This window comes from Haliaeetus leucocephalus, unplaced genomic scaffold, assembly GCF_000737465.1.
Source record: "Haliaeetus leucocephalus isolate CR32 unplaced genomic scaffold, Haliaeetus_leucocephalus-4.0 Scaffold174, whole genome shotgun sequence".
NCBI classification, from domain to species: Eukaryota; Metazoa; Chordata; class Aves; order Accipitriformes; family Accipitridae; genus Haliaeetus; species Haliaeetus leucocephalus.
This window is the reverse complement of record NW_010972610.1, coordinates 1296456-1321951: the sequence shown is the minus strand read 5'-3', so window position 1 is coordinate 1321951 and position 25496 is coordinate 1296456. Positions and strand designations below refer to the sequence as shown.

General features: G+C 40.0%; 1 protein-coding gene across 2 annotated transcripts; it reads left to right on the top strand.

The window, feature by feature from the left end:
• The first annotated feature begins 1017 nt into the window (after nt 1-1017).
• Nucleotides 1018-16158, top strand: C1QTNF3 (C1q and tumor necrosis factor related protein 3). Of its 2 annotated transcripts, none has more exons than XM_010563982.1 (6): nt 1018-1201; nt 6411-6522; nt 9106-9260; nt 12836-12965; nt 14451-14550; nt 15999-16158. In XM_010563982.1, exons 1-6 carry the CDS (start codon nt 1118-1120, stop codon nt 16156-16158), a joined length of 741 nt encoding a protein of 246 aa, XP_010562284.1. In that variant the 5' UTR covers nt 1018-1117. The 2 variants fall into 2 exon arrangements, with proteins under 2 accessions (XP_010562284.1, XP_010562283.1); XM_010563981.1 differs by having other exon boundaries at nt 1031-1405.
• The last annotated feature ends 9338 nt before the right edge of the window (nt 16159-25496 follow it).

The window sequence follows — 25496 nt, the reverse complement described above, 5'->3', positions numbered from 1 at the left end:
GCCAGTCCATCACATTGCTGTGCCAGGGACCATTCCCTGGGACTGATGCCTTCAGTAACGTTGTTGTGGCCATGTACTGGTGAAGTGTTTCTCACAGGCCAAGGATATACTTGCTCTTGGGAAGGTTGGGTGTGCGTGTGGATGTGTATGCATTTGCAGAACTGCATTCTGCAGTTGTGACTTTCTAGAGGATACTAGTGGGTGGTTCAAAAAATATAATAAGGATATTATTATACATATATAATTTGATTCTTTTAGTCTGAAATAAGCCCCTGGTAAATTTATATTTACTTGGCAGTGAAGATATAAAACTTGGTTTGGCAGTTGCATTTAGGAAAACACTGGGAACTCAAGGGAAAAAATACTGCCTGGCTGAGTAGGTTGAACTAATGCTGAGAAATGGGGCTCTGTGAAAAACCCAGTTTTTCAGAGCTACTTACCCAGTCTCCTTCCACCGTTGGCCAACAGACAGAAATTCAATATTTTTCTTTTAGTGAATGAAAAGCATAGTTAGAAACAGCCATTGGGTCAGGATCATATGCAAAAGCTCCTCTTGTGCTTTTGTTTCCTAATTGCTCTTGGAAGGATTTTTCGGACTGGGCTGACGCAGTTGTGTGTGTGAATTTCCTGGCAAATAAGGAAGGTGACTGTGTCCAAAAGACATTTAAGAGTGTGAATTCACAGCCTTTCCATGTCTAATCAAGGAGCGTAAACCATTAGCCACATGTTCTCCATTTCCATCACATTTTTTCACACTTAAACAAAAACATGCCAAAGAAAAGGTGCTACATTTTTTAATGCCCCCAAATAGGAACCACGGGAGTCCGTTAAATGCTGTGGTCATTTCCAGCATACAAATCAATTTTCCTTGTGGTGGTGAAGTGGTGAATAATGCTTGGTTTGTTTAAAGGAGCATGACTGATTTTGGATGAAGGATCCTGTCACTTTGGCATTTTCAGTTTTATTTATTGCACACAACCGTATAAAACCTGGTACTGGTCTCAGTGCCAGGCTTACTAGTGGAAAAGCTGAAAGGACCACATAACTCCTGGTGCAGCAAAGAGGTTCTCCTTCTGCAAGGCATTTGCTGGACTCCTGAAAAATTATTTTGAATAACATGGCAGAGAAGGATTTCATCAGTTGGCATCTACTGGCTTTATTTTTTCTTCCATTTTGCCTGTGTCAAGATGAATACATGGAGGTGAGCAGAAGATCTTATAAACCAGTGGCCAAAGTATTGCAAAGTCACCACCAGACTGGCCATAAAGGTTCCAGAAGCAGGGAAATATTGAAACAGCGGAGTCAACTTATAGAGTGGACTGTTGATAATAGCACTTCTACAGACCAAAAGGTCCTGAGACCAGAGGTAGATGATGTAGAACTGACTACCTCAGATAGAGTCCAGGTACTCTGAATTAATCTTCTAAAGATATATTTAAAGCTAATGAGTTTTTTTTTTTTTTTTGCTAAGATTACTAGTGATATATTTATGAAATTATTTTTATTAAAGGTGTGTATTGGTCTGTATCTTGCTGGGTTGCTTTATAGGGTCTTTTAATGAGCTGGTAGAACCAGCAGTGGTTGGGGACAATGGTTTCAACATAGACAGCAGCCCTTTGTTTTGCTGAAACTCTGATCCTGTGCAATCATATATTCTAATACATAGTCTCTTAATTATTTCAAGGTATTACTTATTTAATATATTAAAATTTTATATTCTGCTAACTCATTTGGATATGAAGAAAGATTACAGAATTTATAGAGGTATTAGGAAAGATTCAATTAGCAGAGAATAGCTTTACCTGAAAATTATGTCTATAAAGTATATTTTTTGAGCTTGAGACAAACATAATGAAATTGTGAGTGTTCAAAAAAATTTATTCTAAGGAATAACTTGAAAAAACCAGATGCTAATGTAATGAGTTGATTTAATAATATATATCAACTTGACAGTTTCAGAGGAAAAAAGACTCAGAATGAAACTCTAAATCATCTGTAGTATCTGCATTTTAACCTGGGAATCTTTTTATACCTTTTAAATGGCATTTTAGATATTATAGTCATTAATTCACAGCAAAGGGAAAATGGCATAATTTGATTATACATAAAATATTGCATTCCAAATTTAAAAGGAAAAATCTGAAGGGCAGAAGACGAAACTTTTTCCAGCACTAGGCAAAACAAAATTCCACTCAAATGAAATGTTTCTTGATTGATGCTTTTTAGAAACAACAGGAACGTCAGTGTTTTGTTCCTATTGCTGATACAAATGTTTGAGTTCACCTTTTATAATTTGTTTTTTAAAACTCTTCCAGATCAAACTATGATATTTTGGATTCCAAAAATCATGGACATGCAGACAAGTGTTGAATAATAACCTACATGATAAGCAGAGGAGATTTAATTTTAATCCTGTCCTAGGCTTGAAGAACAGAAACACATTGAAGTATGGGAATAGGTTTAATACACCACTATAGTCCCTGTATTTAAATTTTATAGTGCTTTGCATTTCATATGTCTTGGGCAGGAGTTATATGTTCCTCCAGTGCACTCAGCAAAATAGATATTTAACTGTAGGTATGTCAAATTGCACTTGCAGTATATAAACAGTGTAAACCATCAGGCATATAGTCCAATGAGCCAGCTAGTGTGTGTGTACCTCTTTACTGCAAAGAGAATTCTGCAGCTGCATACTACAGACCGTGTATTATTGATACTTAAATAAGATTCCCCTTTAACTTAGCATAATTTCAGATAATACCAGATTTAATACAAAATTACAACTTTTGAGGGGTCAAACTCTCCCTCACAGAAAGTGTCACTGTGTTTGGGGTGCATGTGTCTTTCATCAGAGTTTAATGCAACATATTTGGAGTTGCCTGCTGGGGGAAGAGGCTGTGACATTAAAACTGAGCCTGGCGAGTGAGTACAGCTGATGGCAGTCGTTTACCTGCCAGACCCTCTCTAAGAAGCAATCTTTGCTGGGGAAATGATGCAACTTTTGGCTTACCGAAATGAAATAGAGCACTAGCAGATGCATGACAGGGATGATCCATCACAGAGTGGCTGACGCAATAGGTATTTTTCCATCTCCAGACTCCAGGGATTTCCAGGCAGAGGAGGAACAAAGGTGGCACAGACATGTTTTAATTCATGTCAAACTCCCCTCTTCCCCTTGAGCTATCTGAAAGCTGTTTCAACCCAAAGTCCCTACCTTCTTGGTTATCTTAGCTCTGGCTGAAAAATTTCACCCTCTTGCTAAAGTGTTTTAATGGTCCCATTCCCTGTTGTGGAACAGAGAAAATAGCATTCATCTTTGCTGCATTAGGTACAAGGCCAGTTTCCATACTGCTGGTAACTTACATAAAATATAATGTGCATTTCTCAAGCACAAGAACTTGTAGTGACTGGGGAGAGCCATACCAGCCACATTTTTCCTTTTCAGGTTACTCTTTGAAAACCTTCAGGTACCCCTCAGCCTACTGGTGTTTTACCCTGAATTTTGGCAATTTTGGTTTGTTTAATTCTTTGCCAGAGAAGGGACATGGAGGGCCTCAGTGGCCACAGAGACATGCTGTTTTGCATTCAGAACAGGAGCCAAGAATGGTGCACGTACGTTACTCATCTTCTGCATTGTCTTAGACAATATAACAGAAACACATAAAATTAATCAGGAAGAGTGAAAAAGAGCTGGGTCTCCACTTATGGTTCGTTCACATCTTTAAGTTAAGGGAATTTTATAGACCATCTGTTGCTTAGAAGTGCCTCCTACATACTAAATCATAGGAAATTCAGCAAATAGCCTCAGAAATATTTCCAGTTTTCTATCTGTATTAGGATATCAATGTGGCAGATGCATTTCACAAACTCCTAAATCATAGTCATGTTCTGAGAGCAATGCCAAAGATTAATTGTGTGATAAAATTTATGTGCAAATGGCCGCATAGGACACCTTTGGCAAGTAGGTTGTAATTAATCTCTTTGTCCCATTTGAGTGTAATTTTACTTTAGGAACAGGTTTTTCCTTTAAATGTACTCTTCATGAAGTTCTCTGTTTTTACAGATTAAAAGACTATCCTGAATATTCATTGTTCTTGGCAGCTGACTGTGAACATTTTTTTCCTCCTAGTCAAAGGATCAGTAAAGATAATAAGTCAATACTACTTTATGACTTGCATAAGTAGTTATTTTTAAGTCAGTGGAACTGTTCTCATACAACTAGGTTGGCAGGACTTGCCTCATTTCACATTTAATAACCTGCTGAGTTTTTTGAGAGGTAATGCCAAATAGTATTTGGTTATGACCAGCACTAGTATCTATTTTATGATAACATAGCAGGTTAGCTAATAATGTCGTTCAGGATTTCAGTGCATTGGGTAAAAAAACATGTGGTCTAGTTTGCTGGATTCATGCCTTCTCTTACCTACAATCCAGAGTTCTAAGTTTTTGCACATAACTAGGCTGATATGACTTCTTTTCTCTTGGCAGGTGTGTATATAGTTTGCCTTCTTATTTAACATGAATATGAACCACTATCAAGAAAGAGCTGGAGATTTGAATCTCAGTGCAACACTCAACATGAGCATTTCAGGTGGTGCAAAATGCTCGTGCAATTCCAGTCCTCTTGTACTTGTCTCTGCTTCAGGGACTGAAAATGAGCTGAAAGCAGGGCTACTTCTTCTCTCATATTAGGAAAGCTTTAAAGAGTGTGTCTGGTGATTGTAATTTATGTTCTTCCTAACAACTGGGAGAGACAAAACAGCACGAAAGATACAGACAGGTTCTCCAGGAACAGACAGTCCAACAGGCAGAACTCATTTTTCTCATAAAGTATAGACCTTACCCAGAATTAAGGTGAAAAGCACAGTATTGACCAAAACCCCATAAATATGAAGCCTTTCTGCCCATTGGCAAGTCTTAACATTTCCATAACTCTTTGAATATGAAGCATATTTGCTGAGCTGTCAGGTCAGCCTGTGTTCCCATGGTAGCTCCAGCATCAGTGGTTCCAGCTGGAGAGGGCAAGTGTCTGTCCCATCAGAGGCACTGCAGTATTTTGGTGGCATGAAGGGGTTTTCTGTATCCATAAACATAAACTCCCAAGCCTCTTGAAATTGATGAATTTTAGGGATGTAGGTATTGGTAGATTGTAGACTTGGTATTGTTAAAACACAGGCAGAAATCTTTAGTGTTTCAGATGAAGCCAGCTGATGACCTTGGTGACAGGAATACAGCACACCTATATGTTCATTTGGCAGCTTCCATCCCAACCACAGCTAGTTTTCTGCTGTTAAACCAACAGGTCTGCATTAGGCAAGTAATTTGAGGATGATAAAGATGAGTGGAATGAAAGGAAAGGAAAACAAACAGTGGAATGATTAGAGAAAAGTAGTAGTTGGATTGGTGTAACTATCCCCCTCCAGAATTTAAGAACTGCAGGTTTGCACCTCAGGATAATAGCAAAGAATTGTAAGGGAAAAGAAATAAAGAGGGAGAAATAAGAAGGAGGTAGGGAAATAAAATCAAATCCTGGACCTCTACCTCAGCTGACCCATTGGAGGATTTGTGACCACAAGATCAACGCAAAAGCCTAGTTACAAAATCCGGCCAGGATTGAATGAGATGCCATTAGTATAATTACAATAATGTGTGAAAGAATAGCACTGAAGCAAAGATATTATCAAACTACTATTACAGTAGCTGAGCTGTGTATAATAAAGTCATTAGTTTATTTATGCTGCTATATTAGTTTCAGCATATAAACAGGTTTTCATAGTTACATACCCACAACTACAAATAATCAAATGCCCCTAACACCAGGTGGTTTGGTCAGTTCAAATTTTTGTCATGTATCTTGGCACTTTTTTAGGTTCTCCCAAATTTAGTGGCCTGTAAATATGCAAGTCTGGGGCCATGAAGAGGAATATGCTGCACAGACATTTTTTATGTCCAACACAGTTTTATTTATGTTTAGTAGAGGATAGTTAATGGCTGAATGTCAGATGAAGTCCCTTGCATCCTACCACTAGTTGTACATAGGCTTGTTTGTCAACAAAGGTCAGCTGAAATGTGGGATTAGTGCAAAGCAGGATAAGAAGCTAACCGAAATATTCATCTAACTTTCATTACTTGGTATTATTTTACTTTCAAAATCCTCATTATTTGACAGGACAAGTTGTTTTTTTAATATTCATATAGGTCTTAGAACACTCGAAGGGGTATTTCCTTAAATCTTCCAGAAATAACATCTTCAGGGACAACTAGGGGAGATTTCAGCCCAGATAAGAAGTGTTTTGAAAACCTACCAAATATATAAACAGAGAAAATATAATGAAGACCCTGTAACTGACATGCATATGATTGATGCCCTCCATGAATGAGCTATTTAAAGCTTACTTTTGTGCACTTAGCCCCCACAGACCGGACCACAGAATCCAGACTGTAGCTCCTGCTGCCGTGGTGACTTTGGAGTTCGACTCTACCAAGGGCCCCCAGGACCTCCTGGGCCCCCTGGGATGCCAGGTAAAGACAAAGTTTAATTCATTTTTTTATTATTGTAGTTACAGGCTATAAATCACAGGCTCTTCTATGAAACATCAGGGAATGGTCAAAACATCAGTATTTGGGGACAGATTCAGGAATAAGTTTCTCTATAATTTCTGAGACAGCATTTCAATTAGACTCTAAAGTCTTTTCCACTGAAAACGCTTTTGTTATTAAAATTTAGCTCTCACAAATTCATACTGAAAGTAATCTTATTACATTTCTAGAGCAAATTGGTCTCTCTTCTTGAAGCAGCATGAAGCTTCCATTAAAGTTGGAAGAACTTGCTCCCTGGAGTTGATTATTGGGATCACTTTTGAATATCCAGCTATGCTATTGTGTACTGTATTCAGGAGCTTTTTTTCATCTAGCACACTGCTAGCCAGTATTTTACAGACACACATATGCTTTTATTCTCTCATAGAAATGTCTTCTTTTCCTTCTTTCTTCTGTTCTTCTCTAATAAAAATTACTTTTTTTTTCCATTAAAAATGCATACAGAAGAACAGGATACACAGGAAAAGGGTATGCTTTGATCTGATAATTGGTATGGAGAAAGAGGAGCCTAGAGAAGAGAAAAAGATAGTTAGGTGCATGTTGGTATAAGTTTGCTACAGCAGGTACCTTCAAGGATTTGAAAATTACCATTCCTAAAGCAGACGTATAATGTAAATGAACATGTCACTTACCAACAGATTTATCTCATCTTCAAAAGCTTACATCTTCTGTTATCACAATAGAAATGCAACTTCATAATTCTTCTGCCTCACAAATGTATTGACAGTAACAGACCTGACATAACCATACACACAAAAAATTAATGTAGTGATTTTTGGTAGAAACGGTTTACAGTAACATTTAAATCTGACTGTTACGAAGTTAAATCTGAGTGAATGCAGTGTTTCAAGAACTAGCTTCAGTTGGCAAAATACTGAAATAAATTGTTACTTTGCCATATTTTGGGTATTAGGCAAAATAAGGTCACAGGCATATTTGGTATTAGGCTGCTGTGAGCCATTCATGCATCAACCCTTTATAGAAATATCATTGACCATTATACAAGTAAGAAAAATCTAATGGTGAGACCTCTTGGGCAGAAATATTGCATTACGTATTAATAAATTGTTGGCTTCTTAGAAGCAGGACACAACTTTGTATTAGACCCACTCTTTCAAGGCTGCAGTGTACATACTGGGGCACGGCCCAGTTCCAGCTTTGCCCCTTCCTCATGCGAGGATGTATCGCAGTCACACTTTCTTGTCACCACAGAATGCCACAAACGTATAGCTGACAGCAACCTTCTGCACCCTGGAATTTCTCTGTCTCCTTCATCTGCTGCGTTTCATATCGTGCCCATAGGGGGAATGACAACAACTGCTTTTCCCTTGATTGAATCAAATGTCGCTTGCAGACTTCTGTTCTGAACTGGTACAGAAGTAGCTCTGGCTTTACATGAAGGATCATTCTTGTTATTTTTAAGTTATTGATTTCTCTATCCAAACAATGCTTAATTTCTTCCACCATTTAGCTTCCTTTTTTGAAGTAAATTTTTTTCTCAATACAAAAACTCTGAAGAATCACTTAATCACTAGATTTGATCTCAAACACCACCATTCTTCCTGTAAATTCGTAACCAGAGTGACTAAACAGACAACAAGCAGAGTGGCAAAGAATCTAATTTCAATTCAGGTAGAATTAGAACAATGATGACACTAATTAATCCCCTGAGTAATTAGTTGAAAGGTCAGGCTTTTGTTTCAGTTAGGCATAATAATTGCTCAGTTATTCTAGCCAACTTTAAAATTTTGTCAGTCGCATAGACGTTTGCTCAGTAATTTCCTCAGCAAACATCAGGAAGTAAGTAACACTGCAGATGCAGGAACGTGTTTTTATAATGAGCCTTTTTACAAGAAGCCATCATTACAAAAATTTTGTCTTTCTTTAATCTAGGAACATGCAAACAATCAACCCCTTCAAGCTAACCAGCAGCCTGAGAATGCACACTTTCCAGGTTTTGGTACAGATAGGTCATTTAGCTAGTTTAAGGCTACAGCCATTCTTAATTTGTGTAGACATGCTTTAAAGATAGCAAAGCGTTAATAAAAATTGTCTTAGCCTATCCTAATTAGCTTAAATTATGACGAAATAAGTTTTTACACAAAAGGAAAAGCAAGAGTGCTTATGCAGGCTACCTGGTATGTGCCAATAGGCAGGGGCTTTCACTTTCCTCGAGCCTCACAATCTCTGGGGTCTTATCCCTTGCACATTTCCCCAACAATGCAATGACTTGAGACATCAGCAGTTTATATGGCAACACCAAAATAGCATAAGGGTTAACTCTTAAACATCAATCTACGTCCTTCTGGAAACTTGCTCCTCAAAACCTCCACCTTCAGCTTAACCACACAGCTGTTTCTTATCCATCACAGCTCAATCTGGGCTTTATGGTACTGAAAAGTCCATGTGTTGCAAACCGGTGGAAAAGGACCCTGTCACAGTCATCTGTTAAAATATATTACATGAAATTATTTAAGTTAAACATAAAGCTCTGTTTCCTTTAAGGAAATCATGGAAACAATGGAAATAATGGAGCAACTGGCCAGGAAGGAGCCAAAGGTGAGAAAGGAGACAAAGGAGATATGGGACCGAGGGGAGAGCGTGGCCATCATGGACCCAAAGGCGAGAAGGGTTACCCTGGGATTCCCCCAGAACTACAGGTACAAAATCTCTGGCTTGTGTTGGCTGCAGCATTTCTCAAGTTATGGTTTTCTTGTCCGAAAAACAGCACCTAACTACTGTAAGATATTTAAGAAGTAAATCCCCCTGTAAATTAATACAGTGAGAGACATATATAGCTCTTGTCATGACTAACAAATGTGCTCTGCCAAATCTTCCTGGAAAAGAAAGACATCAGGGCTTAGTCTTTCCTTAGAGTAAGAATCCAGCTGAGAAATGGACAGGAAGAAACATAAATGGTTCCCTTTTAGGGCAGAAAGCCAGTATCTGGGTCATTAAAGGAGAATTAGCAGGGACTATAATTTTTCTATCAAGCTGTATCACATACATAACTGTGCTTCATATGGCATATGAAAAGAGTAAAGGAGTCACTCAGGCCCATGCTTCTCAGGTTAGTCAGGCTTTGTGAGATTCTCAGAAGCATATGTATGCAACTTCCTAAAGTACTGGGTCAAAACCTCTGAGTGCAGCCAGAAGTCCTCTGGTTTTGAAAAATACCCCTCAGTAGCTATCTGTGTTTTTATATAAGTACCTTAAATATGTTGAGAAGCATGTAGGTTCTGCCTATGGATGAACTACCCAAAAGCCAGGTAAGCATTAAAACATGGGTTGAAGCCTGAGCTTACAAGTTCTGCTGAGGGATGGGATATATTTGTTTGGGCTCAACACTGTGTTGGCATAGACTTGTAGCTTTTGGATTAGAGCTTCTTCATGTCCCAGGAATCTGGCAGGTGGCGGAGAGCTTATGTATGTATATATATATATACCTGCAGTACAGCAGAGACGTGGTGTAGTCCTGTTCTTAAGGCAACTGAAAGTAAATGGGACTTGGGTAACTAAGAGCCTTGGTTGCTGTTGCAAAGGGGATTTAAGAATTTCCACACTGTATGCTGCAGTGTAGCAATATATGAGCAGTTCATCTGCAATAGCAGGAAGACTTGACTATATGATGTAGTGCAGCTAAGATGCTGAAGGCAAGATTTAGATGCATGGCAAGATGTATCCCTCCTGGTCTCCAGCTGCCACTGTGGAAGGGGCTTCTGTAGGTCATATCAGCCAGCCCCGTGCGGCAGAATCCTAAAGCATGTCAAATGGCACAAGGTGTGTTTGGGCCAGTGATTGCCGTCAGATTCAGCTTCAGAGAACCTACATGTGAGGGAAGCATCTGAGCTCCTATTACAATTACTGAGGATCTAGAAGAGCAACTCAGCTTAATCTGACAGTCACTGCTGCTTTTGGGCAAATGGGACTTCACATACCACAGAGTATATAGATCTCCAGAAGCTGTAAGTGAGTTTGCATCCTCACTCACACAGACACACTTCAATGGAAGTGTCTTAGTCTTCATCTGATTTGTACCCCCCAAACCAAGTTCGCCACTGAAGGGACAAAGTGGGATATAGCAAACATGCACAAAAAGAAATCCCACTTCCAAACACTCTGACTATGGGGAAAACTGAAGTTCTGGTCTATTTACGGATCTACACCTTAACTGAAGGATACTGTTTCCCAACAACAGTCATTCATATATGTTTTATATCCTTGTAAAAGGTATGCAAATTAACAGCAAAATCAACAGTACAACCAACGTGTGCACTGTGGGAAAATGGCTTTGTGGTTCTTGGCATTGTGTATGTTTGAATTCTCCACTCTTAAGTTGTATGAAGACAGGGTAATTGCACAGAATAAAATTCACAATGAAAATAGTTTCTAAAATTACTGGACTTTTGTAATAAAGTAGAATTATTTTAGTATTCTTAAATAATTAACTGGAATTGACACTATAGCTGAATATCTTGAAAATGAATTTGTTGTAATTACATTCAACATAAATCCTTTTGCAATTTTAAAATGAGCTATCAGCATTTTTTTCTTACATAAAGATAGTGGCAGTAATGTAATTAAAAACTGAATATTGAAAGAGGTTGAATAACAAAAGCTCACCTGTTTCTAAGTAAAATTCCATCACTGTTTTTAACACGTGTTTAAAAATTCTTTACACAGTATAGCGTATCATTTCTTGTTAACATCATGCTTAAGAATTTTAGAGCAGGGATAGGTAGAGGAGAAAAAACTTTTGAATCCAATAATGGTTTACGTACAGGATTATTTTGAAAGACTTGGTATGTCCATGTTGATCTGCTATTTCAAAATGAGACCTAGAGAGAAAGGACATCTTTTTCAACTCTTCTGATCAGCCCAAGAGAAGTAGCATGGGGTCAAAGAGAATGTGAAATGGAATCTAGACAAAAAGCAATAAATTCCATCAAGCTGCCATTGCAGCTGCTTTCCTTTAACACATGATGAACTTTGATGTGATCCTGGCTGAGAAGCAAGAAGTTAACAATTTGCCGTCATAGAAAATGCATTCATGCAGGGATAAGGAAAATCAGTCCAAGCTTTCAGCTCACATCTGGAGCTCCTCAAATTTCTAAGCAGATGGCTAATGATTTCCATTGTTGGATCCAGACTTGCATTTGATTTTGCCGGTTTTGGGTTTGTTCACTTTTGGATCTGACATCAAAAGAAGTTTGGGGTGGGTTTTTTTAATACCAGTATAGCTGGAATCTCACGAAAAATGTCATTTTTGTGAGGGGCAGTAACAACTGTAACTAAAGCCTTCTCATCTAAGAAGTTAAGAGAGAGAGATAAAATGTCAAGTCACTATGTGACCTTCTGGCATCCAGGTGCAGCAATTCTGCCTGTAGCCCTTTTACTGACAGTCAGATGGGGGATCGGGATCACAGACTCACGGAAGAGATAACCTCCCTCCCTGCCCATGCAAGCTGGCAGGGTTTTTCCCTGGTATCTTGATGAGGGTAATTTGAATTGTCCAGTGTGGGAGGTTTTGCACTTTTCTATGAAACTTTTTCCACAGCCAATACATCTCATCGCAAGAAGTATACCATGAAGTTGAAGCACAGTTTTCACTTTCTTAGTTTCCTGTTTTGGTCTCCACCACTCTCTGTTGTCATGATTGAGGGTACAGGGCAACTGGTAAGAGAGGAAAAGCACTGAATGTTGAGTCCCAGCAACTGCACTTATAGAGGATCTCTAATAAAAATGTTTAATTTATCTCTGAAGGTAGTTAGTAAGAAACACTAATGTGTATGGATTTTACCGATCATTATTTATTCCACACATTCAGTTAAAAGCAATATCCAGTCCAAATGCATTGGGGAATATATAAAAACTAATTAAATCACTTTTGTTGGAAACACCATCTATTTCAATGCCAGTTTTCTGTTGCATCATTCTAGAGAGACTTAGAAGCAAATAAAATCTCAAATGAAGGTCCTGACCTGCAAACACTTGCCCATACACTTACTTTTACAGTCATGAATAGTCCAATTGAATGTAAGAAACCTAGTCCTCTTCCAGTTTCATTCAATGGGAGTTTGTTACTGGAGTTTAATGGCCTTGGAGCAGGCCCTAGAAGAACATCTCTGGCAGGAAAATAAACAGACCGCAAATACATGAAAAAATTCTGTAGCTAATTCCTCTACACATGTGCATTTCATGAACGACTGCCTGAATAAGAACTGCATTTTTGCAGGTCGCATTCATGGCTTCCATGGCTACTCACTTCAGCAACCAGAACAGTGGGATCATCTTCAGCAGTGTTGAAACCAACGTTGGGAATTTTTTTGATGTCATGACTGGGAGATTTGGTGCTCCAGTTAATGGTGAGTGTTTGCAAAACCAAATAATGCAATTCTGGGAGCTACAGGGAGAAGTGTGGTCAATAATGATGAGAAACTAGTTAACTGGCTGTGCACAAGGCACTGATGAGGCTCAGTCTGCATAGCTCTTGCTACCTACTTTCAGGAAAAAAGAGACTGGAAACTAAGCAAGCCAAGAGAGGGCTTGCCAGCCAGTGAGACTAGTGCTGGGACAAAGGCAGGAGGAAGAGGCATGGCCAGAGCTGGGGAGGGAGCAAGACCATCTGCTTTGAGACCTTTAGCCCCTGTGATGAGATAACCATGGCCTTCATGTTGCAGCATCAGCAGCTTCACAGTTGCCTCGTCCACCTCCTGCCTCCAGTCACTCTCTTCATCCCCATCTTCCCTCATGCCTGTTCAGCCACGAGCTGGCCTGCAACAGATGTGTGGCTGGAAATGAGGCATTACATTTTTTCCTGAGTTATTTCTCCACTGCATCAATTCCCCATCTTACCAGCTGTGGCGCCAGAACAACAACGGGAGGTGGGGGAGGCAGGGCCATAACCAAAACCATGTCTAAGCAAAGCCTGAAACCACCTTCCTTCACTTGGCCTTTCTCACCCCGCCATTAATTTACTCACTGCTATGGGAAATGACATTAGATGAATAAAAGTCAGGCCCTCCAAGTTTGCTGTAGCACATCTTACTGACAGCGGTGTATGTCCTCACAGCTGTTTCCTTTTGAGGTTAATGTAGATGTGGATGTCAAAAAACTTTGACCCACAATGATTTAACAACTTTGATGCAAACGCCAAGCTCCCATTGCAGGGTCAATGCTACAGACATACTGTTCAGAAATGAGGAGCTTGTCTTCCCACCCAGGGGAGTGTTGTAGAGCTCATGACACATAACATGGTTGCACTGACAACATTGTTGGCACTTTTCAGACAGAGAAAGAGTTAGAAAGAAAAAGGGTGATGGTAAGGGTGTGTTGTGCAAGAAGAGAAACCAGTGGCTATGCCTGCATTGTTCAGTATGCGGTACTGTCAAGTGAGCAGCAGTGGGTGATGCAAAAACCACTCATGCCCTGCCTGGCCTGGGCAACATGTTGTCTGTCTGACAGCCTCTAAGGCTGAGCCCTGGCTGGCCTGAAGGCTGCCCTTTTGGGAGAGGGCAGGAGCAAGACGGTAAGGAAAAAGAGGTGAGAGAAGGGCCACTAGACTCAGCCTCTGGGAAATTTACCTTTCAGTAAGAAGGAAGAGATGAGTGGTCCTGCCATGTTCAAACACAGTCATTTCTCTGGAACAGGATGTGGCTGAACCCCTGCCATATGCAGAATAAAAATGAATTAGATTTTCACACACTATAAGCAGATGCAAAATACCCACTGACAACTGGAAGGTAATTTTGGCTTCAGCTGGTTTTTTTTTTCTAAGCAAGAAGCACAAGTTTGTAGCATGATTACCTCCCTCTATGAAGAAAACACACTGTATTTGGTAATCTTTTCAGGGGTGTATTTCTTCACCTTCAATATGATGAAACATGAAGATGTGGAGGAAGTGTACGTGTACCTGATGCATAATGGTAATACAGTTTTCAGCTTATATAGGTAAGTGAAGGGCCAGGAGGTTTTAATGCAAGAGACGTGTTTGCACAGATGCGGTACCTTGCTCACATTTCAAGAAACATGAAATTGTTCATTTTTTTAAGAAATTCTGTAGGGTAAAACAACCAACAAAGAAAAACTATTGTATTTTGCCCTCCTCAACTTGCAAATTTGGATCATACCTCCCACAGATCCTGGACCTAAAATTCATCCTTGATCACAAGTTCCTCAAAGCTCAGGGGAAATGAATTAGCACTGCAAGTCAAGGTTGGAGTCCAGTGGTAACATGCTGTCATTCTGCTAAAATATATCTTCATCCTCATTTTGCCTGTCAGAGAAAGGGCATAACGAAGTGTTCAGCAACTAGTTACAGTCTTGTTAAAGATTAGGGGAGAGCAATTTACTTTAAAGGTGGAAAGCATTTAAACTGCAGTACTAAGGATGAGTAAGAAGCAAAGGTGCTCCATTTACTGGCTTTGTTATCATTAGCACACTTTGAATAAAAAGTTTCTGAATTCTTTATGTTAGCTGGAGGATCATCAAGAATAGGGTCCACTTCCAGCTTATCAAATTCTATAAGGACCAGGTCAAGGAGCTTGTAGCCAAATGGATATCTGAAAAAAATATATATTTGAAAAAAATATTATTTCTTTAGTGCCAGCCAGGGGTGTGATGCCAAAACCAAGCTTGTCTCATGAGTGTGAATAAGCAGACACAAAAGCTTAGATTGATCACACTGGATTTTAGGCAGTTAAGGTGGCAGCAGGTTCATTTAAGCTGTCCAGGTTTCTTCAACAGCTGCACCTGAAGCACCACCAAAGGGTACTTCATCCCCAGTAGATCTTTCCTGCAAAAGAAAAAGTACTCAACTTTTTTTCCCCTGCAGCATTGATGTCAGAAAAGGCAACAGGTGGAAGAAAGGCAACCAACACTCATGCAAAGCCAGCAGGTTAGCCCACATCAAATGTATCTACGTTCCAATGAAAGGCCTCAGGATGGAGTGAGCTGCCTTTCTCTGCCCATCGCCTGTGCCAGGAGCACAGGGGCTCAGCTCACGTGAGACTCCTGACCTGGAGGCATTTAAAATTAGCTGGAATGAATCCAAGGGAAAAAGAGTATCGCAGGAAATCTTGTTGTGATGAACGAGCGGAGTTTTATTTTAAACAACGAATTTGTTCCTATGCCCTGGAAAAAAATATGTTAAGTTAAACTTCCAGAATTTCAAAAAGGAATGAAATGATGCAGTGAAGTAAGGTGCAAAATTTGACCAGGAGATCAAATGCAGAAAGATGCCAAAATTTCCTCGTAAAGCTGAAAAAATGTTGGCAAACCTTTCAAGGAAGTTTTGTGCAGGATAACAATGTTCTTTCTTGGATTCTTTTTTTTTTAAGTTGTTTGTTTAATCATTGTTGAGAAACAAAAAGCTGACTTGTTAAAATATTCATCCCTAGCTATGAATCAAAAGGGAAAGCAGACACTTCAGGAAACAGTGCAGTGCTAAAACTTGCCAAGGGAGATGAAGTTTGGCTGCGAATGGGAAACGGAGCCCTCCATGGGGACCATCAACGCTTCTCCACCTTTGCTGGGTTTCTTCTTTTTGAAACCAAGTAAAAAAAGAAGCAACCCAATAGATGTTTATCTGAGGAAACTTCTTTTTTGGAACTGGTATTTTTCTCTGGCCTGTGGAACAGCATTACAACATTGAAAGATCAAGAAGGCTTGTTCTGATGCAATGTGTTGCTATTTGTGTATGAGATGAGCTGAATACATTGGGTAGCTGACACAGATTCACAGAAGATGTACTATCATCTCAGCTGTATCTAGTGAATCATTAAATGTTGCTATTGGTCTCTTCTCCAAAGTGACAGAAAAACAAAGGAAAAGGAGTTTAAATAATTTAGAGAGCAGTTTGTGCAGTAAAGTCAATTTTGTCTGTAAATATACTTCAGCTAAGTATGTGTCAGGAATGGAACAACTGATTCAAGTTTTTGTGTTCATTTATTCAGTTCTTATTACATGTTCATTTAAGTTTGCATCATGGAAACAGGCCTGAATGAATTATAAGTAGGCTCAGCTGAGACCAGATTTAAAGGAAGAAGTTTTTACTGGACTAGAATGAACTTTACAAATAGAAGAAAAAAATGTGAAAATAAAGATGTCAAGGATTCAGGTTTATTGCATTCCCATCTCAAACCTCTGAAGATGTATCTGGTGTCATTTTTCATAAATTGTTAGTACATATTTATGCTCACTCTCTCTCTTAAAAGAAGAGTGGTAGTAATTCTTGCCTTAGTAGCAGCTTGAAGCTAAGGTAATTTAGCTGCAGTGTGCAGGGGATCAGACAGGGGAACTGTAATGTTTCTTCCTAGCCTTCAAATTGTTAAAACCTGATGTAACTGAATGTAAGGTGTCAAAGCAGAGGCATGTACTCTGGAGAAGTTGGGATATGCCAACAGCACAAACAGAGAAACACACACTTTGTGGAGTTTGGAGCTCTTTTAGAAGGATGTACCTTTTAATATTGCATATTTACTTAACAGTGAAGTTGTTGATACAGTTTTCCTAGCAGCCTTCCAAGTACCAGTATTTCAGGAAAAGACATTTAAGTCTGGCAAAGCAGCAGCTAAGCCAGTTCAGTATTTAACTGGTGAAAGCAAATGCTGGCTGGCTCATGAGTTCTGGTCACAGTAAACTGGGCCATCCTCAGCATTAATATTTGCCACTGGCTTTTCAAAATTTGGGAACCTGAAATCCTGGCTTGCTACTTTCTTTTCATCAGAATCAGCACCAAATATACTGAGACAATACTGAAGTTTGAATGTATCTTCTGCACATTCTGGCTTTCCACACACAAGCTAATATAAATTACATTTTAACCAGACATTACCTGTCATTAATGTGTAACAAGCAAGCAGGGTTAGGAAAACATTTATTTGAAATTCTTTTATACTGTATACAGATATCAGTAGCACAACAATAAAGCAAATTAATAAAAATCTGCCCTATAAATTTGTATGTTCTTGTACACGTTCCTAGTGTATGTAAACCACATCTTACAATGAAAAATGCATGTTGATACTTGATGATTATGACTTGTGATTTTTTAGTTTTAAGCATCAACCACTGAAAATATTAGCTTTAATGAACTGTCGTCCAATGGATTTTCCTGTTTGTTTATGAACTCCAGTCAGGTTTGCACCACATAGGTTTTCATGCTTATTTTAATAAGCATTTTAGTAAAATTCTGGCACACCTTCAAACTAAAACCCACCCACCAGTTAATCAGATAATGTTGTTCTTTTGGAATAAGTGCACAAGCTGTATGAGATATATGGCATCATAAGCTAATGTTCACAGTAGGAAAAATCTTGAAAAAAGTATTTCTTGTTGTGTTAGGAATGTTTGCTTACTTTGTAAAACATACATTTAGCCAATAAAGATTAATAGTCATAAAACTGTACTGGTTTGTTCATACCTGTATTTACTAAGGACCTTACCATTTGGAAGCTATGGAGATACACTCCTAATATGTATTTCCTAAGCATTCATTTTGCTACTGAATGGGAGAAAGCCAGCACTAGGGGTCAAAATTTATTTATTTTACATGTGTGTACATATATACACACATACATAAGATTTAAATCCCTACGGTTTCCTTTGGGTACTTAATTTTCCTTTATGGAATGGCCATTTTAATCCAGTTTGGTCAGAATAAAGCACTTAGAAACTTTGATACATACACTCATTTTAAGATCCTTTACGTTATCTCTTGTAATGGCCATGATATAAAAGAAAGCCAAGTTTTGCCATTCTCATCTTACGTTTTTTTCACAAGTTTTGTGCAATTTGGCCTGCTAAGAGTGGAAAGCAACTAAGAATCACAACAAAAGCTTCTGACAAACAAACAGCAGCATGGTCTCAGTTCCAAGGTTAAAGCTAAGATGTTTTTAACATCAGGGTTGAAACTTCCTAGTTTTTGTATGAACTCTCTACAGTCTTTTCTCTGCAAAGTTATTGCATGCAATCTCTGCTGACTGACTGTTGTAATACTTTACAAATAAATTGTTAACTTACATATTAAGTGTGTGTGCGTTCCTGTTCCTCAAAATAATCAAGTTTAATATTCAGTCACGTGGAATGTATGTTTTTTTTGGCCGGAAAGGTTTTTGAGATTCATCAATCTTTCCATCGCTGCTGATAATTGAAAGACTCTGGCTTAGCAGATGGTCGAGACAAAATGTCTTCTGTCAGAGACTTTTGTCCTCTGTTATAAAATAGGTGGTATCTTGTAATTTGTTTTATGAGTCAGAAACCTGGAAACTCAAAAGCTGCAATTTGGAGTATACTTAATGGTTTCTTGTCTTTGCTAAGCTGAGTCTATCTCTCTCTCCCCCACTCCATGAGCTCTCAGATTTAACCAAAACTTGGCAAGAGCTGCAAGCCCCTGCCTGCCATGAGAGCTGTGGTTTGGTAGGCGATATCCTGCCTCTGGGGTAGCAGGAGAAAACACTGCCCCGCACAGAGACAAGTTGAGCTCTGCTCTGTGAGAAACACCACCCACCACTCTTGGTCCTCTCTGCCCCCTGAGACCCAGGGACTGCTGTCCTTCCCCATGATATTCTTACAAGGTAGCAGCTCTAATCGCCAGCTGCGTTAGGAGCATTAAGAGCTGCATTTTGTAAAACAGGACTATGTGCCACTTGAGAGATGCTGGTTGGACCCCTTGGCAGAGGTAAAACACAACTTCTGTGCAAGAAAGACATGAATTAGAATGAAACCTAACTGAAGGCAAACATCTTAGGTCTGGGTCCCAATTTCACCAGTGATGTTTAAAGAAAGTGGAAAGCAGATCAGTTTAATTAGAATTCCTTGAGAAAAATGTGTCTGTGGGTTTAGTTTCAGAGGCTAGTCCATGGCCCAAGGGTGACTGAGTTGATTCCAAGGAAGCAATTTAGACTGACAACAATGTGCAGCCTCAGTCCCACTGAAAACCTTGTGAGCCAAAGGGAGGGCTTTAAATAAAGTAACAGTTTTCTAAAGGGAAAATAAGGAACTCATCCTTCACTCAGATCTTTCATCTTCCCCATGAAATTTTGCATTGAGTTTCCTACACTACACCCTACTGCTTTCTGAAGCAGTTTTTAATAAAAGTTTTTTTTATTAAAACTGTTTTTTCTCCTACTTAGCTCACATTATTAAAATGATGTTTTGTGCTCAGAATGAAAAAAAGCACAGTGAGGCGCTGAGCGGTGTGTGAAAAGGCCCACAGTTCTTCATTTTGGTGAATCAGCAGCAAAATTTCTCTATTTTGCAGTTAGTTCTGCTTCAGCAACCAAAGGAAATAAAAACTGACAGTGATCAGTTCAGATTTAAAAATCTGAGGCAACAAAACAAATTATGCAAAGCAGTGCTCAGGCTGGGTGTCATACTTGGGTATCAGTGAAGGAAGACACAAACTCTAGATACTATCTTCATAAATTAAAAGAACTCAATACAATGTCCACTTCTTAGTATGACCAGGTTCCCTCTTATACCAAAGGGCGACAGCTTTGGGTGAAGTCTTTGGGTGAAACCACACAGTCCTAGCATGAGTTAGAGCATCTGCAGTGCCCTGTAATTTTCATTATCAAATAGTTTTCTGAGGGAACTATGCAGCACAGGAGTAGCAGCAGAGAACAGCCATACTTCCCAAGCCTCATCCCCCTGCTCTCTGGTTAAATTGATACTGAAAAACAAAACAGTGCCAGAGTCTATTCTCTGGCCCAGAGTTATCATCTGACTATGTTAATGCTAATTAAACTCTCTGAGACCCCATAGCAGGGTGTCTGCTTGCAAAATTGTCTCTTGGGACTGATTCCCAGCTTGCTTTAACTTTCAAGTAGTACTCAAGAGATAGCTCCTTGTCATGGGCTAAAGGCATTCACAAATGGAGTTTTATCCTTCTGCTTTTCTGAAAGCAATCCAGCAGACGTGAGAAATTCCACAAAAATGAGTGTTTTAAAAGAATCACATTGTTACAACACCAAGAATGGAAATACTCATGTTAAAATCATCTTTGACATCTTAGCTCCTGTTCCCTGTGAATGTGTCTCACAGAATGTTCCTCCGATCATCTAGTCACATGCTACTTCTTGGCCTCATCCAGCAACAGTTATATGATGCTTACCGAACAAGGCATGGGCCATATACTGGAATGTGATAGCGAGAGATGAATATAGAAGAGCTTCATTCAGTACCTTATCCAAATATATAGTTAATGAATCACTGATACTATAGAAAATAGAGCATACTAATATGTCAGAAAGAACGGAGGAATTAAATTCACAGCAGCAGCCTTCATTTTAGCATTTTCTAAGTTTCTAAGAGCTTCATTTTTCAATCTTAGCAATTCTTTGAAAGAAAAACACTCCAGGCTGTCACAGCACACTGAAGCTGTTGAGAGTCAAGGAAGTCTGTAAGGACTGGAACTTCAGGCCAGGAGATGCAAATTCAGAGTTTGTGCCATTCTGTCATGTGAAAAGTCCTGGTCTGCAGCTGAAAGCACTGGATGGAATTTAATTTGTCTCTTTTAATTTGTTCATCTTTTAAACTAGAAAAAAGTAGATGTATGATTGTTTTGAAAAAAATCTTTCAGATATTACGTCACTTCAGATCAATGCTTTCTTCCCTCCAAGACTACCTGCTTCTCAGAATGGTCCGTGTTTGCTTTCTCAGATTATCAAAGGCACACAAAATAAAGAACGTGAATTCGGTATGCCATAGCTAAAGTGCAAATAAATGGCTCATGGGCAAGGTGTTGTAAACAGTTTGTAAAAACAAAGGCTTATCAATCCATTGCACTGGCAATGTAGGAGAAATTGTCTTTACTGAATGCAGTGGACAACACTATCCAGCAGGAATGGCTCGCTGGAAATAAGTTTAGGGCAGGATGGCCAAGTGGTAGTACATGTGGTACCCAGCACAGAGCTGAAGCTCAGTATCCAGGCAAACAAAATCTGGGAATAACCCTGGTCTAGAGTTTCCAGTCCCTGTAATAGTGGTTAATAAAAAACTCGTAGGAAAATATTTATTTTCTACTGATTAGCCAATATAAAGATTAGCTGTAAAAAGCTACTTGCAAGTCTCTTCATCTAAATCATTAAAGCACAGTAATACCATCAGCTGTGACTCAAAGGAAATAAAAGATGAGTATTTTGGTTCAGGTACAGGGGTAAATGTCCAAAGTACAGAAATCACCATTACAGGCATCAGCAATTTGTTCTACTTTAACAGAGTATCAGGGGACAAATTTCTGACACTGTGAAAGTTAACTGCAAAGCTTGTACTGCAGAAAGGCCAGATCATCACCCCAGTGGCTGACTGGACTAAACTCACAGACAGTAGTTTATCTAGGATATGTTGATTTTAATGAAGTAGCACAAGGCAACTTATACAACTACTTTCTGTGGTTGAGAGTGAGCTTTCATTACTAAATCTGTAATTCATATTCTCAGACAGACAGAGCCAGATTCTCAGGCAGCGTGAATTCACAGCTACTTTAGAGGGATGTATCGATCTCAGGATAGATTCACTTTGGGCCTTTTTGCTGGTGTGTGGTGGGACATACAGTTACGACAGTGAGCAATAATACGCGAATCCACACTCACACAGAAGCAGAGAAACACAGAAAGGCAAAGAGATGCTCCAAGCTGAAGAACCTATTGAAATTGCAGAGATTATGCAGCTGCATTTGACAAGCATTTTGTACAAGGGACAGTGTGTCACAACAGCCCACAATATGAGGTCAGAAATGTGGAGTATCACCTACACTGTTTGTGTGGTGATTCAGAGAAATTGACTCAATAGTTTGATTAACTATTAAGTAGGTATTCTTTATTGGCAGCGCTGGATGCACGGGGGATCGCTCCACCTATCGTGCACACCGTCAGGTCTAATTGTGCAGGTTAAATACATGTTCTATATACATATTCACTAGATTTCCGAGAAATGTTATGCATATTCATTAGTTTTCCGGGAAACTATTAGCATATGCAAATGTCCTTTACGCAGGCGCATTGAAGGTCTCTGGTGGTCTTCAGGAGTCCTCCGGTGGTCTTCCATAGTCTTCCTCACTTGTCCGCTATTTGACCCTCCTCAAGTGATTCTGCGCAGTGTGGTCTTTTACATGTTTTAATACATCAGCGCTCGTTAGTGCTCTTATTATCTAAGTTCTCATTAGTGATGTAAAAACCATATGGCTAGTTTAAGCTAAATTATCTACAAGGATGAGAACAAAGGCAGGAGTTCTTATCTTTTCTGGCCCTATCTATTCAAGCAAGGCCTCTACTTGAGCCTTCTCGACAAGATCGTAAATTTATCAAACATTTAATTAAGTTTTGTGATTGTTCATGGTTCCTTCTTGCTCATCACTCCCAAGTACCAGTCTCTGACAGGCTTAATCCTTGACGAGCACTAGTCTTTGGTATGTAAAGTTACAGAGAGACAATCATTAAGCAATTAGCAGTTCGTTCTCTATATCAGTGGATATCGAGAAGTGTTACGAATGGAGCACAGCTTCTATTCAGGCATGGCATAAATGCAGGCTTCGGGATAAAGCATCCATGATTGAAAGTTTCAATAAACTTGGGACACAAAAACACCACCATAAATTTCATGAGAATCTTTAAAGTTCTCAATTTCAGATTAATGTATATATGTTTGAATTGACTAGAGAAGTTTCACCCTAAGTAATGACCTATTAATTGCATTTTTAGGCAATTAAAATCATCAAGATTTGAAATATTATAACAGATGTGAGCAATTATTGCTTTTTCATTTAACTAAACCAATATAAACTGTACTGATACTAGTATCTCTTTAACCCTGTATTAAGATGGACTAAATTGTAAACAATATGCAGGTGAAAGGGGAGAATCAAGGTTTTGCGTACAGCTATAACTTCACATCCCTGCCTTGGTACTTTTCCAAAGGACTGAAAAGTGGGAGTAATCGTAAACAAACTGTACAAAGATACAAACTGTGAAAGTCTGGCATGCAGTGTAGCACGTAGCCTGTAGCACCAAAGTGCCTGTACCTCTGCAAGAAATGTTGATATAACACAGAGTATATATAATTTAATTTTTTAAACACTGACTATGGAATACACTAATTTCAGTATAGGAATGATATACATTTCACAGGATCACACAGTTGGCAACTCACTGACATAATTCAGTAAAATCACAAAAGCAGTCTGACAAGGTGTGAAACACAACCTAGCATCCCGCCACCCAGACTGGGGTTTTAACCTCAAAACAATCTCCTTTCCTATACTCGTTGCCTCTGCAGTGCTGAATTCATACAGCCACATACTTGCTGCTGCATATTAATGATGTGTATTAAATGGTAGCACTGCAATGTTTTTACCCCAAGCCCATGCTAGGGGATGGCTCCTTGTTTTTAACACGTTTTCTGCTGTCCAACTTGCTGCTTCCGGAGAGTCTACTGGATTCAGATAATTAGCCTCATCTTTTGGTTAATTAGAATATCTGTTTCTCTCTCATGCCTGTTTATTTCTTAGTTTGTTAAAATCCAATTTTTCAAAGTGGATTTAATGCTTATAAAATGCTGCCCTCAACTCCCTGAAACTGAAATAAAATAATAAGGTCCTGATTTGAACGTTTCAGCCACAGAGTACCCATTGTAATGGTGGATGACAACAAAAAAGCAGGTGCAAAGGGCTGCTCAGTTAAACCACAGCAAAATCCAGACATTATCCAGTGTGTGATTATGGTGTTACTTGGATGTGGTAAACAAAACAGCATCAGGTGAAATGAAAGAAGGCGACACAAGAGGAATTGCCTGTCCTATTCAACACAAACTCCAGGACCCAAAGGTAAGAAGGGACAAAGGAAACTGAAAATTCTCTACAGAAATGCAACGTCCCAGTAACATGATGATGTCTGTGGAAATAAACCTTTATGTGGAACAGTGTCTCTAAGGGAGGTAGGTAATAGACAAACCAAGCCAGCTTCACCTGAATGAAAAGGCCTGTTTTTCCCTCTGCCGTTTCTTGTGGGTGGCAGCACAGCAGTGGGTACAGTCAGGGGGATGGTGAAAGTGTCAGGAAGAGAGGGAACACTTCTGGCTGAAGCTCCACGACACCCCTGGCCGGCAGAAAGCTGCGGGGCCGATGGCCTCCATGGTGACTCGTCTTCCCTTTGTGGCACCGCTGAGCTAACGGCTCTGCACTGGTGAGCTGCGATCATCAAAATACTGGTTAAAATTGGTATTTACTTAAAATCCCGCCACCATCCTTCCCGCAAGCGGCCATGCCAGGCCTGTCCTGACCGGATTCAGCAGGGCCTGCTGAAGCTGCTGCTACCCCAGCTGCCGGCTCTGTCCCTCCCGGAGAGGCTACAGCCGCTGCAGCAGTAGCTGCAGTTTAAAGGCACATCTGGTTTAAAAAAACCCGTTTTTATCAGCTCTGCCGCCAATATCCCCGAGTGTGGCCCAGGGAGGCTGAGGCGCGCGTGGGTTCGGACCATCCACGGCAGCCCCGGGACGGGGCGGACGGCTGGCACGGCCGTTGGCCACCCTGCAACACACGACGGCTCTGGGAGCCCGTTTTCACGTTCTTCGCTGTCCGCCCGCCCGCCGAGCAGCAAGAAAAGGCCCATCTCCTGACTGAACACCCCACGCGGAGGGGTAAGGGGGCGACCCTGGCTGTAGGACGGGGCTCAGGGGGCGCAGCCGCGGTGGCCGGTGAGCACACACGGGCCGTTTCCACAGGGGAGGGGCCACGCGAGCCTCCTCGGGCCCCGGAGAGTGAAGCCACGTTAAAAGGGAGAGGCGTGCGTGGCGCCGCCCGCTCCTCCCAGGACACCCCCGGGAACCTGGGGCGCTAAGCCGGTCCCCGGACCCGACGCGGCTCGGGCGACCGTGAGGGCGGCGGCGGCGGCGAGGATCGA